Consider the following 15,062-nt stretch of genomic DNA (forward strand, 5'->3'; position numbering starts at 1 on the left):
AAACTGTTAGCAAACAGGATGACTCGAAATCCACTTAAGACTTCTTGTCCTCTGATGTCTTCTACTGCAGAAATTGGTTCTTCGTTTCGCCATGAAGAACTTTCTTTTTACAGAACACTTTAGGCACAAGGCTGCAATGTGAAGTCCAACAAAAGCATTAATAAAAGTGATATTATTATTATTATTATGTATGCTTTTATTTTGCTTTAAAAATGCTTAAAGTGAACTTACTTAAGCAGACTGAATATGCCACTGAGCATAGTGTCACTGTTTATCAGTTTATCATTGGCTAACTTGCTTTCTTTGCAAAGTTGAATTTGTAACGAGCTTATTTACAGATGTAATCGGACTGTGTTTTTATTGTATTTTTTTATGCAATTAGCTTGAACATCTTTTTTTCTCTCTGATGGAATCATTTTTTCTGTGGGTCCCCAGCAACTTGAAATCCTTGTAAAAACTTATAATAAAATAAAATCCTGCGCATACTACTACTAATACTACAACTAACAATAATATAAAATATTTAATATAAAATTATTTATAGCTTAATGATGATGAGCAACATTAACAATATAAACACAAGCTCAAAATAACCTTGTAATCAATAATGCCACCTAAGTTTTCATATTTAAATTTAATTAAGTAACTCTGTTGTATAAATATATGTTAGATTGTGACTCAAATCACTCTCTATTTTTTTAAACAGAAAGAAGCACACAATCTAACGGGGACTACCATCTTGCGGTCAAATGGTGAAGTACAAGTACGGATGGTTTATTGTAGAAGCTCCACTCTAACCCTAATTCCAAATACTTCTGGAGTTGGATGCAAAAGCTACATAAACTGGGCAAAGCGTACAGTTTTGATGATCGAAATGTTGCGTGAAGACATTTTTAAAACAACAAACGTGATTAAAGCACGTGAGAGAACAAAACCAGGAATCAGTGCGTGTTTGCGTGCCTAGCATTAGTATTACGACTTGAGTGAAGCGCTGCTACATAGACGATCTTTTGTTCGGTGTCATAGCAACGATCAACATTTCTAAAGCGATTAAAGTGTCGACGAGCACGGACAGTTAATAATAACGACAGGAACTGTATGAGTACGCACACACAGTTACTAATGACGCTCCACGTACTTTTTCCAGGAGATCATTAGCGTTACGATCGTAACACAGCAGGCGGAGGGTCGTGTCACGGTGTTAGCCTGTGACAGATGGCAAAGATGCTGACTGAAAAGCTCAGTTTGACTTGTGACAGACTCCTGTCACACCGGCAGCTCGCATGCTGTTACTCTTATTTTAGCATACCACAGCACGGCAAGGAAGTGCTCGTTTACAGCACAAGGGACGGACAGCAGAAGGTTTGTTAGTTTTTAAGTAATTTGTTCGTGTCTGCACCATGGTCCGCACTCTGGCTACAGAGCGTCAGAACAATTTAATACATCTAAAAAAAATCATATATATACAAAAATGTCATTAAAAAGTATTTGTTTGAATGTTTGACCCACAGACATGGATTCCTACTGAAATGCTGCAGCGAAGTTTACAATAAATACCAGATTTGCACGTTAGATTTAGCATATCATGGCAAACTAAACAAACAGTTCATCTGCATTCAGACAACTTTCTTTTTCGTTTCTTAATTCACACGTGCCATGACCGCGAAACAAGCCACGCGTGGACAGATTGCTCTTCCTCTTACATGAAGGACTTTATTGTCATTTTGTCAGCCAGTTTGTTTCAAGGTGAACTAATCTGGAAGAAACAGTGTCACTAACCTAAAAAGGCCAGCAGGTGGCTGTTTAACCTCTCTTTCTTACACATTTACTAGCCCTGGGCCAGATTATGTGGATTCCAGCATAGTACATTTAAAAATGGCAAAACCGGTGAAACCTTTATGCACAGACAGGCAAACAAACTTTTATACATTATCCACTCATCTTTTATATATTTTAATGTTGCATTTAGTCACAATCACAAATGGCCTGGTGTTTTTGTCAGACAGTAGGGAACCTACTAAATAGATCTTTTTTTAAAAATGTGCTAGAGTCAAGGTCATGTTTGTCACTTTACAGGCGATTAGCTGTGAATTGTAATGGATTGTGAGATACATGAGCTGCTATGTCATTGACCTTCTTGACCATTGACCATTCATGCTTTACTAAACTATTTTTTTTTCATAGCCCCTCATACTAACTGGTCACCATGGTGACATCAGTGCCCTTACTTTTGGAAAAAGAAGCAGTCCTGTTATCCTCTGCTCCGCCTCTGCTGATTACGTCATTGTCTGGGATATTGAATTGTGCCAGAAGAGAACACAGGAGGGTAAAGATACATAGTTCTGTGTGTTTGACCCTGAATTGTTGCATGCTGTGAGCAGTGCTCTGCAGTAAAGCGTTTCTCCATCCCAAATCACACACATTTTTTCCCATTATAGAGCTCTGTTTTGCAATGTTGCGGAGCCACTTTAGCACACGCTTCATATCACATGATGTAGTGAAAATGATCATTTTCCTGAGTTAAGTTTAAATGTAAGCAGACAAGCATTTTGGTTTGCAGGTAAAGTTGCAGCTGGAACAGTTATCGGGACTTTGCTGGGGGAGGTTGTTCATCTTTCATTTTGTTTCTCTGATGCACGAGTGGCTGCATGCACGGGAGCAACTGCATGTATTCTCAGCTCAAAGGTACCAGATGATCATGCTGCACGTCTTCCACTTGGTCAATGTATTTAAGCTAAAGGGTTGTAAATGGACTGGTTTTTATACTTTCTACTCTACCTGATCACTCACAGCACTTTTAAAACATGTGCCTCATTCAACAATTCACATTCACATTCATACAACCACTTTTTTCTATGCTCTGTCTAACATTCATACACATTTACACTCTGATGGATGCAGAGAGCAACTTGAGGTTAAGATCTTGCGCAAGGATATTTTGCATGCAAGCTGGAGCAGCCAGGGATTAAACCTGATTTTAAGATTAGTAGATGACCTGCTCTGCCTGCTGAGCTACAGTCACCTCATTGACTTTTTAAAAAATATTTACTACAAGACAGTAATCACCACTTGTTCTTACTCAAGTTTTACGGTTGTTTTTTCCACATCAGAGACCAGAAACGATCCATACCTTGACGGGCCACCTGGGACCTGTAACATCAGCAGAGTTCTGCCCCTGGAATAACAATATCCTCGTCACCACATCAGAAGACCGCACCTTTAGGGTATTACTTTAAATTTTACACTTTTTATTTAGCCACAGTGATGTGTAATGGTTTAGAAAAACAAATTGTGCACACCTTACTTGGACTTTTAGCTTTTTACTTTTGTCTCGTCAGGTGTGGGATTTAAAAACTGAAGCTGTTTTCTTCCAGTCGTTTGTGCTTTCAGGTATGACGTAAATATTTTAAATCATGTTGGTGAAGCGGTAAACATTCATTCTTTTGAGCTTGGCCCCTTTAGCCTGCAATACTCTTATTCACTTTGTACAGTAGAAATGATAACTCTATTTTAAAACAGGACTATAAAAACTGGGATGTCAGATTAGGCTGTTGGTTAAGGATTGGTATCTCTTTCTGGGGTTTTCTCCCTTCTGTACCCAGGGTTCCTGTGATAGAAGCCACTCCATTAGCATAAAGTAAATTAGTTATGATTATTCAACCATAGGTTTCAATTTTCTAAAATTTGAAGGTTTGAAAATATTGAACTTCCTTAATCCTTTAGCCTCTCCACTGCTCACTACATACTTCTTGGAAGAGGACAGGCATCTTATCACCGGTTCAACTGATGGACAGGTTAGTGACTGAGGTACGCGGCAGCTCAAAAGGCTCAGACACTGAAATTCCACGAGCTGAAAGACAACTGTCTGTTTTAGGTGTGGTGCTTTTCTCTCAGTGACGACCACAAGTGTCACCTAGTGACCAAAATGGACCTTGAGAAGATGGAAAAACGACATCAAATGCACCGAGAGACTGTGAGCCATCAAGCAGGTGACGCGACATGAAACAGATAGTTCTTTAAACTAGTTGGAAAAGTTCACTCAGTTACTTTTATGCTACTTTTGGATGTTTTCTTCCAGGGTGTGTTTTAAAATTGTCTGCTGTGGAGACTTCAAAACCTGTTCTCAAAATGGCTTTATGTAGGCCTCTATCAGACATCAATGGTGACCAAGAAAAGTAAGTACAGCTTAGCTGGAATAGGTGCCTTGACCCTTATTATAACTTCCTTTAAACTGGTAAAACTACATAAACTAAACAGTGTGGATGAATGGATTAGTTCACAGAGTTGTAGATGTAGTTTACAATTAGTTTTCAATCATTAGTCACAAGAAAAAATTAGATCTAAGCCTTTCATTTACTCGTTTCCTCCCTCTCAGTGGATCATATTGTTTGATTTTAGCACAAGGAAGATCTGGTTCTCTTCATTTTTGACAGGGAATCTTAGTAAAGCACGACTGTCAGCTATATGTATTCTCAAGGGCTCTATTTTGTTTATTATTCCACAAAGTGCAAATGGTATGTCATCCAGGAGAATATTAGCAAAATGATTTAAAACACATATGTCAAATTTAAAAAAAAAGAAAGAAAAAAGCTGCACATTTTTGCCATTAACACAGTGTCACAAGCTCCTGGAAAAAAAGTCCTTATGACATGCCACATCCGTATGGACTAATTGCTGCACGTGTTCACACACTCACAGGAAACCTGAAGGAAACTTCACACGTTGCGGGAAACTGCAGTCTCGAAGCATAAAGTTTCAGACCGTTGAAACATATTGTTGCTGTGACAGGAGGCGGGCACTTGAAAAACACGCAGACACGACTAGATTTGTATGATTCCTAATTGCTGTAAGGAAAGCTTGTGATCTCAGTGCAGAGCTCAGCGACTTACTGACTTCACACTTTACTGTTAGAGTGAAATACAGAACAAGTGGAAGCAGAGTCAGTGTGTGATCATTTGAAGTCGTTGAAGTTTCTTTGCAAGCCACATATTCATTGTATAAGACAAAGTAATCATTTCTAGTCACTGTTAGCATCAGTGTTTAGACACTATTCAGACAGCACACATTTGAAATAATTGATTTACTACAGCAGTACAGTTTGGCACAACAGAGTTTGGCATCTGGACTTCCAGCTCATCATTCCCTGCGAGTATGTTTCTATAAATTTGGGTACTGATAAATAAATCTTGCTCTGGAGACTTGTGGATGTTGTGTTGGTGGAGGGGTTGAAGGAGCAGTGATGCTGACGTGTCAGAGTGAAAAGCAAAGCTTAAATATATAAATAAATTGGGACACTAGGGAACTAAAGCATGTTATGTATGTTTCTCACAGTGCAGCTTGATGTGCCAAACTAAAGTAGCTCACGGGCTTTGCTCAAGTAAGATTCCACATAGTAGTATGAAAATAATGATGCACAAAAATGTAAAACCTTCCAAATATAAATTGCCCACAAACTCAAAACCTCAACATGCAGCCCAGAGCAGGAAGTGGATAAAAGAGCAGAGCTCCTTTCTTCTCTGTGGTATTAGTTTCCAGTGTGCTGAATGTATATAGTTTAGACTGCATGAAGTCAAAGGTAACTTGAATCAAGGCCTATACTTTTATGGTGTACATGTCTTGCCACTTCATCACATCAATATGTTGATCTTTTGTGTCGTTTGTCTGACCCCAAATGAAAAATTCTTTTTGCGAGAAAACCCCTTAACATGGTTTTTCCATATGTTTCTGTTTGGGGGCCCTGCAGTGACAACAGCTGGTTTTGTATTGGAAGCTCTGATGGTCTGTATGTGGTTGATCTGGCTACGTCTGAACTGGTAACAGCGCTATATTTCAAAGGTAGGCTGCTGGGGACATGCCTTCTCCCATCTTTCTGTCTTTCTTTAAGAAACTCTGGTATGCCTCCAATAAAACATGTGTTTTCCCCTGAGAGATTCCACTGGTCATTTCTTTTTTGAATGTGATACCACATGATGATGAATATGATTTTTGTTCTTGTAGATTACCCTAAGCTGAGCATCACCATGGCTGGCTCATGGACCATCTCTCCAGGGTGTGATAACTCTGTGAGTATTTCCATTAAAATTGCCTTTTCAGCTTGACTTCTATCATTAATACAGTGTTGCTGGTATTGTTTTTAGTATAAAGAGATAAGATTTACTAGTTAGGATAGTGCGATATAATGTTTTTAATGTGTGTTTGTCTGCAAACTGATTTCATTGGTGTCACAACCATGTAACACGCAGTCACTGAACTTTTGAAGGTTCTAAGTAGAAATTAAAATAAAGTGCAGCAGTCTATTTGTAGACAGGCCAGAACAACATCATAGAAAAAAGTAGATTTCCATTTTGGATAATTGCCAAATATAATAAACTCTGTAGGAAATAAATGTAAACAGTTACACGTATTCTCAGCAGGAGAATATTAACAAATTAACTTTTATGATTGTTGGAGTGTAAATGCACCCACCACCTCTCCCCATGTCTGGCACTATATCTGGTATGTAAACATACAATATTTTTGAAAATGGCTGCAGCATTAAAACCGATCCCTAAACAGCTTTGCTTTGTTCTTTTCTTAAAACTTCTACTAAATAACCAAGTTTATGGTTCACCTATGGCTAACTTTTATGTAAAACAGTAGCAATTATTTAATGTTCTCTCAGTCTAACAGCTTAAAACACATGTTTATGTATATATTATTACTACAAGAATAGTGTTTTTTCTTTTATTAAAATTTTAATTGATTGAATTTATTTCCCACACAGATGCTGATGTTAGTGAGCTCTTTGTTTACCCCATGTGTGGTCATGTTGGAGGTGCGTCTATATGGCCTAGGAAGGCCCTTGGCTTGTGGCAAAGGATTTTCAGTGTTCCCAAGGTAAAGCTGGAGTTAAAATATTAGGTAGCGATACAATATTTTGATGATCTACAGTGACAAAACCTTTTTTTCCTACTCACTTCATCTTACTGATCAAAACCAAAATTCAAGTTTAATAGAACTTGATGAGGGACACTGTGGCCTTGTAGTGTAGCTACTTGAGGTCTAAAACTGTGTTTTGCTTTTTATTTTTATGGGTAATATAATAGTAAGCATTTCAGCTACTTGTTTTGTGAAAAATAAAAAAAAAAGATTAAAAAAAAAAGTCTACAAATGACAGACAAAATAAGTATTTTTTAACTATTTGAAATAAGCACAAAACTGCTCTGGCTAGTGAGTGATTGCACTTTATACGATTCTAAACTTTTAAATTTGCATACGTAAGCTAACAGTCACAATAAGATTACTTTTTAAATGCCAAAGGTTTTAAATTGTCCTCTGAGAAAGAAGGAACATTCATTCAGCCATTACCCGTAACTCCATAAATGATTACCTAGCAAAGTCCAGCAGCACCAATAAGGACTAATTTCATCAACGTAATGTGCTTTTTGTCTGCTTTAACAAATTTGCTATTTGTGAGCCAAAGCATAATCATTTGGGATAGTTACAACTTGCAAAAACAATGCCTTTATACAGTTTTGTTAGTCTGGTCATTTGAGCTTATATATGATTGTGGGCTGTTTTTTAAAGTTGGCCTCCTGCCTCTAATGCCCTCTGACTCTGACATTTCCATATTAACTTCCTCTATTACAAACATTCATGCCATCTGGTTTTTCATGAGTCAACAATATCATGGCATTGGAAATCAGAGGGGCTAATAATCCATAAGAGTGGAAAATGCTGTGCTCCTCCATTTCCAGTAACTCCCCCAGCCCTCCCCTCCACTTCACCCCTCTCTTGTTTTCAGTTCTCCTCCGCTGCCCAATTCTCCCCTCAATACTGAGCTAAAGAGGAAGGAGCCCAGCCATCCTAAAAAGAAAGGTCAGCATCCCCGAACACTCACCTCTCACTTATACTCATACACACAGAATAAAAAGAAAGCTACTACTATCTGAGGACCTTGAGCTTTAAAAATGTGACCCTTTTGTGGTTTATTTCACGACTGGCTCATTATCTGTTTTTTGTTTTTTTTGCTTGACCACATATAAAAGCCACTTTCAACAGCTCCCTTATTCACAAGGGCTTGCCACAGCAGGTAGCACCGCATATTTGATTCGTCAATTTTTTATTTGATTTTATTTAACAGGTCTTTCCTGATGCAATCTCGGGGGATTTGTTCCTCTTAAATTTTACTATTGGGTTAATAAAAGTCTGCTGGGCAATTTCAGGAGTTACTGAGAACATCTTCATTATCTGCAAACATTCACAATTTAAAGATTCCTTCCCCTCATTTTGTTGGGGTTTTATACGACTGTCTGTTTTCATAAACAGGTACTTCAGTTAGAGCAGCACATGCAGACTGATGGTTTCTTTTACATTAACCCATTTTTTTGACTGGCTGCTTCTTCCTGTTGTGGATTCATAGGTAAAGTGAGCCTGTTTGTGTTTCTCTGGTGGACCATTAGGATCACAGATAAAGTTTATGATTGGGATCTGGCGACTTAGAACTGTTCTCCTGGAGCGACCTACTAAATACTGACATTTACATACATACATCATACAGAGAGGTAGTGCTGAGAGGCAGTATTAGCTGTCTCCTCACAGCTGGAGTTGAGGAATTTGCCAGTGCCAGACTGTGCAGGGGGTGTACTGAAGAGTCTAGAAGTGCCGTGCGGCTGCACTGTCAGACCAAAAACCACAAACGTTTACACACTAACCCAGCATGCTGCTCTCCATGCATTCTGTTTTCGTAAAGTTATCTACACAATTGTATACAAATTATGCAATAAACCTCCAAGATCCTTGGAAATAGAATTGTTCTTCCATTGCATGTGTGCAAGACCACTGAAGGTCTCTTACACATGCACTAAAGACTCCTGGCTTTTTGAGATGATTATAATCAGCTGCTGTTACTTTTTGCATGATGTGTACTATAACCCCTGAGTGCTGTTGCTTGAATTAAGTCATTTTATAGAAAGGATTTCAGGGAACTAGTAAAACAGAAGGACTGAATAAATTGCGAGCAATGCACAACACACATTTTCCATAGAGTGATCAGATCAGTATCAGTCCGCATGAAAATACTGCAGATGTGAATCTGATTCATTTAGATTTCTCTGTCAGGGAGAATAGACAGCTTTACTGTTTGACCTGAGGTGTCACAAATTATTAAGAATAAAATGAAATAAAGAAACAAAGAAAGGCAGATGACATGGAGCACAATAGAGTTCCCTCCTTGAAGCACTAGAAGCCATTGGACCCTAAAATTCCCACTAAACTGCAGTGATCTACAGGATCTTCTATCACAGAATGAACAGAAAATAGTGCAAATAATGAACTGAAAATGATTGGACCCACTGTATGAGTTGTATTTCCCCATAAAACATTGTGATCCAAGCTATATTAATTGCCTCCACTGTTTTGAAGATGTAAAATCTTGGATGGCAGAGAAAAAAAAATTCTGTGAAACCAGATTAAAGAGAGATAGAGAAACTGAGGTTCTCAACGTCACCTTGGTCTATACCTAAATATGTGGGCATGTAGTTTTACAAGGTATAAATACAAAAGAACAGTTACCTTGATACAGACCACACACTGTGGCCTTACTTTAGCTTCATGTTTGCAATGTAGTTCTGTGACAGCTTACTAAGGTGCCTCTGATACTTTTAGTTCTACTCACATTGCTGTCTGCTACTGTCTGCTCTTCTCATCACAGGTCAGTACAGCTGTGACACAGCGAATGTAAAATGAGGTTGACTGATTGAGAACATGACTTGGTTGGCTAATTCTTATAAAACAAATAAACAAACAAAAGAGTATCGGATGTTTCAAAGGGGCTCTTCTATGTGCTTTTTTTTAAGTTCAGCTAGAATAGCCTTTATCTGTAGCAAGCCATTTTGGCTCCCTTTATGTAATTTTGTTTTTATTTGGCTTCCCTTCATTAACAACAGGTTGGTGGGTGGGTGGGCTTCTGTGCTCAGATCCAGAGATCTGTGCTACAAATGACCATATTAGGGATAAACAGAGACGAGCGTGGAACAACTATTAGATTCTGAGTGTTTACAGCCTGAAACCTGGATCATAGGGATTCCTTACATACACATATGCTGACCTCAGTGTTTGAATATTTGAATAATGTCCTATTTAGTAACTCAGGAGGTAAACAGGTAAACACCTGAGGAGAGCATACAGCTGTCTCACTTTGTGAGCAGAAAGTTTTGGGGTGTTGTAGCTGTTCCATCAGACAATGAACATGCTGATGTGCTGAACCAGACTAAAGGATTTGAATATTAAGAAACATCTTTGAATAATTTTTAGGCTAATTCATAATGAATGAAAACAAGCGCACAGCAAACTGCTGTGATTTTACGCACATATGACTTTCCTTGGAAATTTGTCTGAAACTCTCACTTTGCTTCAAATAACTGTCTACTGTAAAGTCAGCGTAAATTATGGGATTTTTACTGCCCCGTAAAACTAAAGCACCATTATATATCAGCAGGAGATCAATAGGGCCATTAAGCAATGCCAAGTGATTGCGTCTCCATTTAATTGGCCTAAAATGCTTACTTTTCAACATGTAATCTGTTCTGGAGCAGCAAAAGCTACTTAGTATGCCGTCTCACAACACATTGGAGGAGTGGAAGGTGGTTTTGCATGTAAGCCACCAGTCTCACAGAACTTAAAAGGACTAATGCTTTACCTAACATTTAAATACTACATAACTGTTGTGATACCAGGTGAATTATGCAATTCAGGTTTTGTACACTTAAACATGTTTAAACATACAGTTATGGTCAGAAGTTTCCATCCTCTCATCACTGGCACACTTTGGGCACCTTTGTACCATCATTTAAATGCTACAGTTTGCACATTGGATGGATGCTTCCAGCAGGATAAGCTTGGAGTTCACTGTACTCAAATCAACTCCACAGCCAACAGATCTCAATTGAATAGAGCACCTCTGGGATGTGGTGGGATGGGAGATTTGCTTTATTGATGTGCAGTGCAAAAATCTGCAGCAACTGTGTGATACTGTCATGTCAGCATGAACCAAAATCTCTAAAGAAGTTTTCCATAACCTTGTTGAATCTATATAGTCACAAATTAAGGCAGCTCTGAAGGCAAAAGAGGGTTAGGTCCAGTATCAGCAAGGTGTACCTAACGTGACCAGAGAGTGTGTACGTATATATACGCCTGGCCCTGGAGACTATATGACCTTTTCCTACTTCCCCTTTGTTTGACAGAAGAACAGTTTTTGGAAGTGCTTACAAATTTTAATGGCTGTGGAAAAAGTGAGCTCATAGTGAACCATCACCCTTCATGGCTTTATGGATACACTTAATGCTTACAGCATGGAGTGGTCACCCAGAAATCTTGAATCCTCCTTTTAAAATATGAAACTGCTTCACGATACTGGTAGATATATTGTCATTTTAGCAATATTAAAGAATCTTACCTCATCCTGCCACTTCACCATCTATTGATTCGTGTTTTAGAAATGCAGACATATATACTCGTTATAATACACACTTCTTCGCTGGTGTCCTAATGAGCATCTTATCTTTCAATGAAGGAGGTGTAAAGGACCAGCCTCTGGTTTTCCACTGTAAAGTGAAGTCATCTGGATATACTAGTGCCCCGAGGTATGATCACAGAATAACTTTTTGCCATATAGATAATCAGATTACAGTTTATTGGTCTGTCCAAAGTTTAAAGCACTTATTCGCTTAATTATTTTTTAATCTCATATTTCCTTTTTGTTAGGTAAAATATAGTTGCTATATGTATATATATTTTATTTGGTTGTTTGTATATGTTTTTTTTTAAATTTAGTTTATCCTCTTTTCAGGAGGATCATGTTTTCACCCAAAACAAATGTTCAAAAAAATTCTTCCTCTAGGAAAAAGGCTGATGGAAATACGTAAGCGACATAAGCTAATTTCATTTAAAAGACAGTGTTAATAAAATGTGAATAGTGAACATACTTTTGCCATTTAGAGGTTCCCTCCTTAAAGATTACCCAGCAGACGGTGTGGCACCGGCTATCCCGTGTGCTGATGTGAGCGTGAAGAAGCATGTTTCATGTCTTCAGTATTCAGGTAGGTTAATATGAGTAATTTTGTCTTTTTGTCTATTATTATTATGTGTTTTTAACTATTATTTAAACAGTTGAAATGCTAAAGGTTGAGGCTATAAGTCAGATTTGGGATTGTATTCGAAACACCTGCCAATGTCGAACCGTTAGTAGATCTAATAACTGTCGACTGCATGGAGTATTGTCCATCCTGTGCTGTAAGGGTGAAGTAAGGTAACAATAATTTATGAAAAATAGCTGGCAGTATATTAGAAACAGTTTCACTGTTGCTGTTTTCTCAAGATGAATGTTCCTCTTTCAAACACAACATTTCACAGTTGTGTCTTAAAGGCTGCTTTACTATTTTTGGCTGTAATAAATCAGCTGCGGACTGAAAAATCCTAATAAAACAATCCCGTGTTTCCTTGTCTCTCCCAAGGTGATGGAAAACAAATCCTGTGTGGTCTTGGAGACAGCACACTGTTACTGTACAAGTCCTGCCTTACTGGCGCTCCAGCTGTCTACATAGGTGTGCGATGCAGAGATGAGTACCTGTACTTTTGTTTGATATTTTTGTGTTTCTCATCAAAAGAGGGTTTTTTTTATGTTCGACATACAACTTCTTAACTGATTCAAATGATGCTAAGGTTGAAGAGTTGCCGGCACCTCACAGAGATAAGAAGTATGTTAATAATTATAAGTCTGCTCTTGGCTTGGATAACTCATTTGGGCTCTTCTGAATAACCTGGACCTACTCTGAAATGGATGCATGGCTTGACATGAGAGTTTTAAAGAAAATTCTAGTTAACTCACTAAGCTATCACTGTCAAAAACTAAACACTGAGCTCTCTGTTACCAGAATAGTGTGGTTTGCTTATGTTCCAGAGCAATAATTGTTGAAAGGCTCACATTCTCTCCTGAGACCTTTTAGGTTTAAACTAAGCATATGTCGCTATTATATACAGTGTGAAAGATTAAAGCATTTCTGAGACGAGTGGTCCCGGGCAGTAAAATTAACACTGACAGTGAAAGAAAGAATACCCCTGCATGTCAGGCATCACTCGATGGCTGAAGTGCAGCTGGATCACAGGTCTCCAGAAGGGGGCAGCAGAGATAAAAGGAGAGAAGCTGAGGTGACACGTAGGTCACCACAAGCATATTCTCTTCTGTCTGCCTGGCTCTCTTAGCAGTACCATAAAAGTAGATGTTGTAGCCACACTCTGTATTACCAGGTTACTAAAGTCATGCCTTCTTTTATCTAGGGCATGACAAGCCAATAAGCAGTTTGAGCTGGAGCCTTAGCAGACGGTGGTGGCTGAGTGCGTCAGAAGACCTGTCACTCCAAATCTGGACTCACTGTAACTCAGAGCCTGCCATTATCATGGTAAATCCCCAGTGAATGCGCATACACTTATACCAGTGTCTTATTTTTTTTTCTTACTTTCACTCCCTGTCACCTTAATCTCCCATCACAGCTACATGGCCTACTTTAAGCCTTTATGAAATTTCCCTCATTCCTTGGAAGTCCAAGTTCTAACCATAAAAACCAGTGTAATAAAGACCAGCCAGAGTGACCTCATATTGCAAAAATGTCCTCTCTCTGAAGGTCTAAAAAAAATTAAAATAGATGTAGAAGTTCAATAAAATGACTACAGATAACTAATAGATAGCTCCACACATTTGTCTTGTGTTTTCAAAGATCAGTGTGTTTGTTGGAAGGATTTTAGTCCCCTACAGATCTCTTTCTGTCATTCCGATGTGTTAATGGTTAGGTAAAATGTTCAAACTTTTTCCATTTCCATCTGTGGTTCATAAAATTCAGTCATAGCACACCTTTATAATAGGACAATTTCTGTGTAATGATCAGATTGTATCTTGGACATGTTTGTACAGAACTTGCTCAATTCAATGTTTCCACTGCTAATTAGAAAACTAATGGAATTTAAAAACAAGGAGGCCAACACAGAAAGCCAAATTAATGCAATTATGAAATAATGTGTTTCTTGGCGCAGTGATAGCACTTTTGCTATCGAAGCCTCAACTGAAGTTGGAGCATCCAAAACTCTGATCGTATGCAGACCCTCCTTACCTCACTGGGTATCATATTTAATGGGACACTCAGTTGCTCTGTCATGCCAAGTAAAAACAAGGGTCTGTCCTTAAGCTCCAAGGTCTCCCCATATCTGATGCTTATCATCCCTGCTTTGTTTCACTCAGTTAGACAGTTTGGCTGGGTCTACAGCCTTTGACTGCTTGGTATTTTTGTGAAACAACTTGGCAATGAATACAAGTCGTTTCAGGGACAAGGGCTATGTCTGGGTGAGCCAGGATCACAAACGGCTTCTGAGAGTTGTGTTGATGAGATGTGGTCTGGTATACTAGTATAAGTAAGACTGAAGTAAAAACTGAAGTAAAACTGAAGTCTTGCAAATGTTTCAATAATTAAATAAAAAAATACTATTAAGGCTGATTTTTGTCTCTGCTAGGGTGACAAAATGTTCTCCAAACCCATTAGAGGTGCTCAGTTTTATTATCTCGACAAATTTGTACTTCTGGCATCCGGGCCCTCTCTGTACCTGTACCTGTATAACCTGGACATCACACGCGATGACATAAAAAGGTAATTGCAAGTGATTCATACATGTAAATAGATACACAACAGTTTACCATGTGAACCTTATAAATGCTACGTAAACTATTGGTTTATGTATGTATTTTCTTCATTGGTCTTCAGCTGAATTCCTATATAATCTTTTTTGTCATGAAGCTGTATACACATGGATGTATTGTGAAGAAAGTGAAACAAATTCAAGCTGTTTTTTCTCCTTAGATATCATCAACGGAGTGTCAGCAAATTGGCTGGATGCTTTGCGACAACATCAGCAACAGACATCACCTCCTTGTCTGCGATCAATGATTTTTTCTCCCGTATCCTTCTTCCTGTTGTTACTGTTCGTACAGCAGAGGTGTTTCAGTTCAGACTGCACATACACAGACATTTCCCATGTCA

General features: G+C 38.3%; 1 protein-coding gene across 2 annotated transcripts in view; it reads left to right on the forward strand.

Annotated features, from left to right (window-relative positions):
- The first annotated feature begins 1,032 nt into the window (after positions 1-1,032).
- wdr27 (WD repeat domain 27) overlaps positions 1,033-15,062 on the forward strand; it is a 44,820-nt gene continuing 30,790 nt past the window's right edge. For both annotated transcript variants that reach the window (XR_006053226.1, XM_005915460.3), the window contains exons 1-19: positions 1,033-1,362; positions 2,185-2,326; positions 2,561-2,685; positions 3,111-3,224; positions 3,339-3,390; positions 3,724-3,794; positions 3,875-3,989; positions 4,079-4,175; positions 5,744-5,835; positions 5,998-6,062; positions 6,764-6,876; positions 7,784-7,857; positions 11,552-11,621; positions 11,828-11,899; positions 11,977-12,077; positions 12,492-12,581; positions 13,315-13,436; positions 14,539-14,672; positions 14,883-14,980. Coding sequence is in view for 1 of the 2 variants with exons in the window: in XM_005915460.3 (XP_005915522.1) it covers positions 1,216-1,362; positions 2,185-2,326; positions 2,561-2,685; positions 3,111-3,224; positions 3,339-3,390; positions 3,724-3,794; positions 3,875-3,989; positions 4,079-4,175; positions 5,744-5,835; positions 5,998-6,062; positions 6,764-6,876; positions 7,784-7,857; positions 11,552-11,621; positions 11,828-11,899; positions 11,977-12,077; positions 12,492-12,581; positions 13,315-13,436; positions 14,539-14,672; positions 14,883-14,980 (1,894 nt within the window). In the remaining variant the exon portion in view is untranslated. The remainder of the gene's footprint in view (positions 1,363-2,184; positions 2,327-2,560; positions 2,686-3,110; positions 3,225-3,338; positions 3,391-3,723; positions 3,795-3,874; positions 3,990-4,078; positions 4,176-5,743; positions 5,836-5,997; positions 6,063-6,763; positions 6,877-7,783; positions 7,858-11,551; positions 11,622-11,827; positions 11,900-11,976; positions 12,078-12,491; positions 12,582-13,314; positions 13,437-14,538; positions 14,673-14,882; positions 14,981-15,062) is intronic.

This window comes from Haplochromis burtoni, unplaced genomic scaffold (assembly GCF_018398535.1).
Source record: "Haplochromis burtoni strain Fernald_Lab_line unplaced genomic scaffold, NCSU_Asbu1 Contig_12, whole genome shotgun sequence".
Classification (NCBI taxonomy): Eukaryota; Metazoa; Chordata; class Actinopteri; order Cichliformes; family Cichlidae; genus Haplochromis; species Haplochromis burtoni.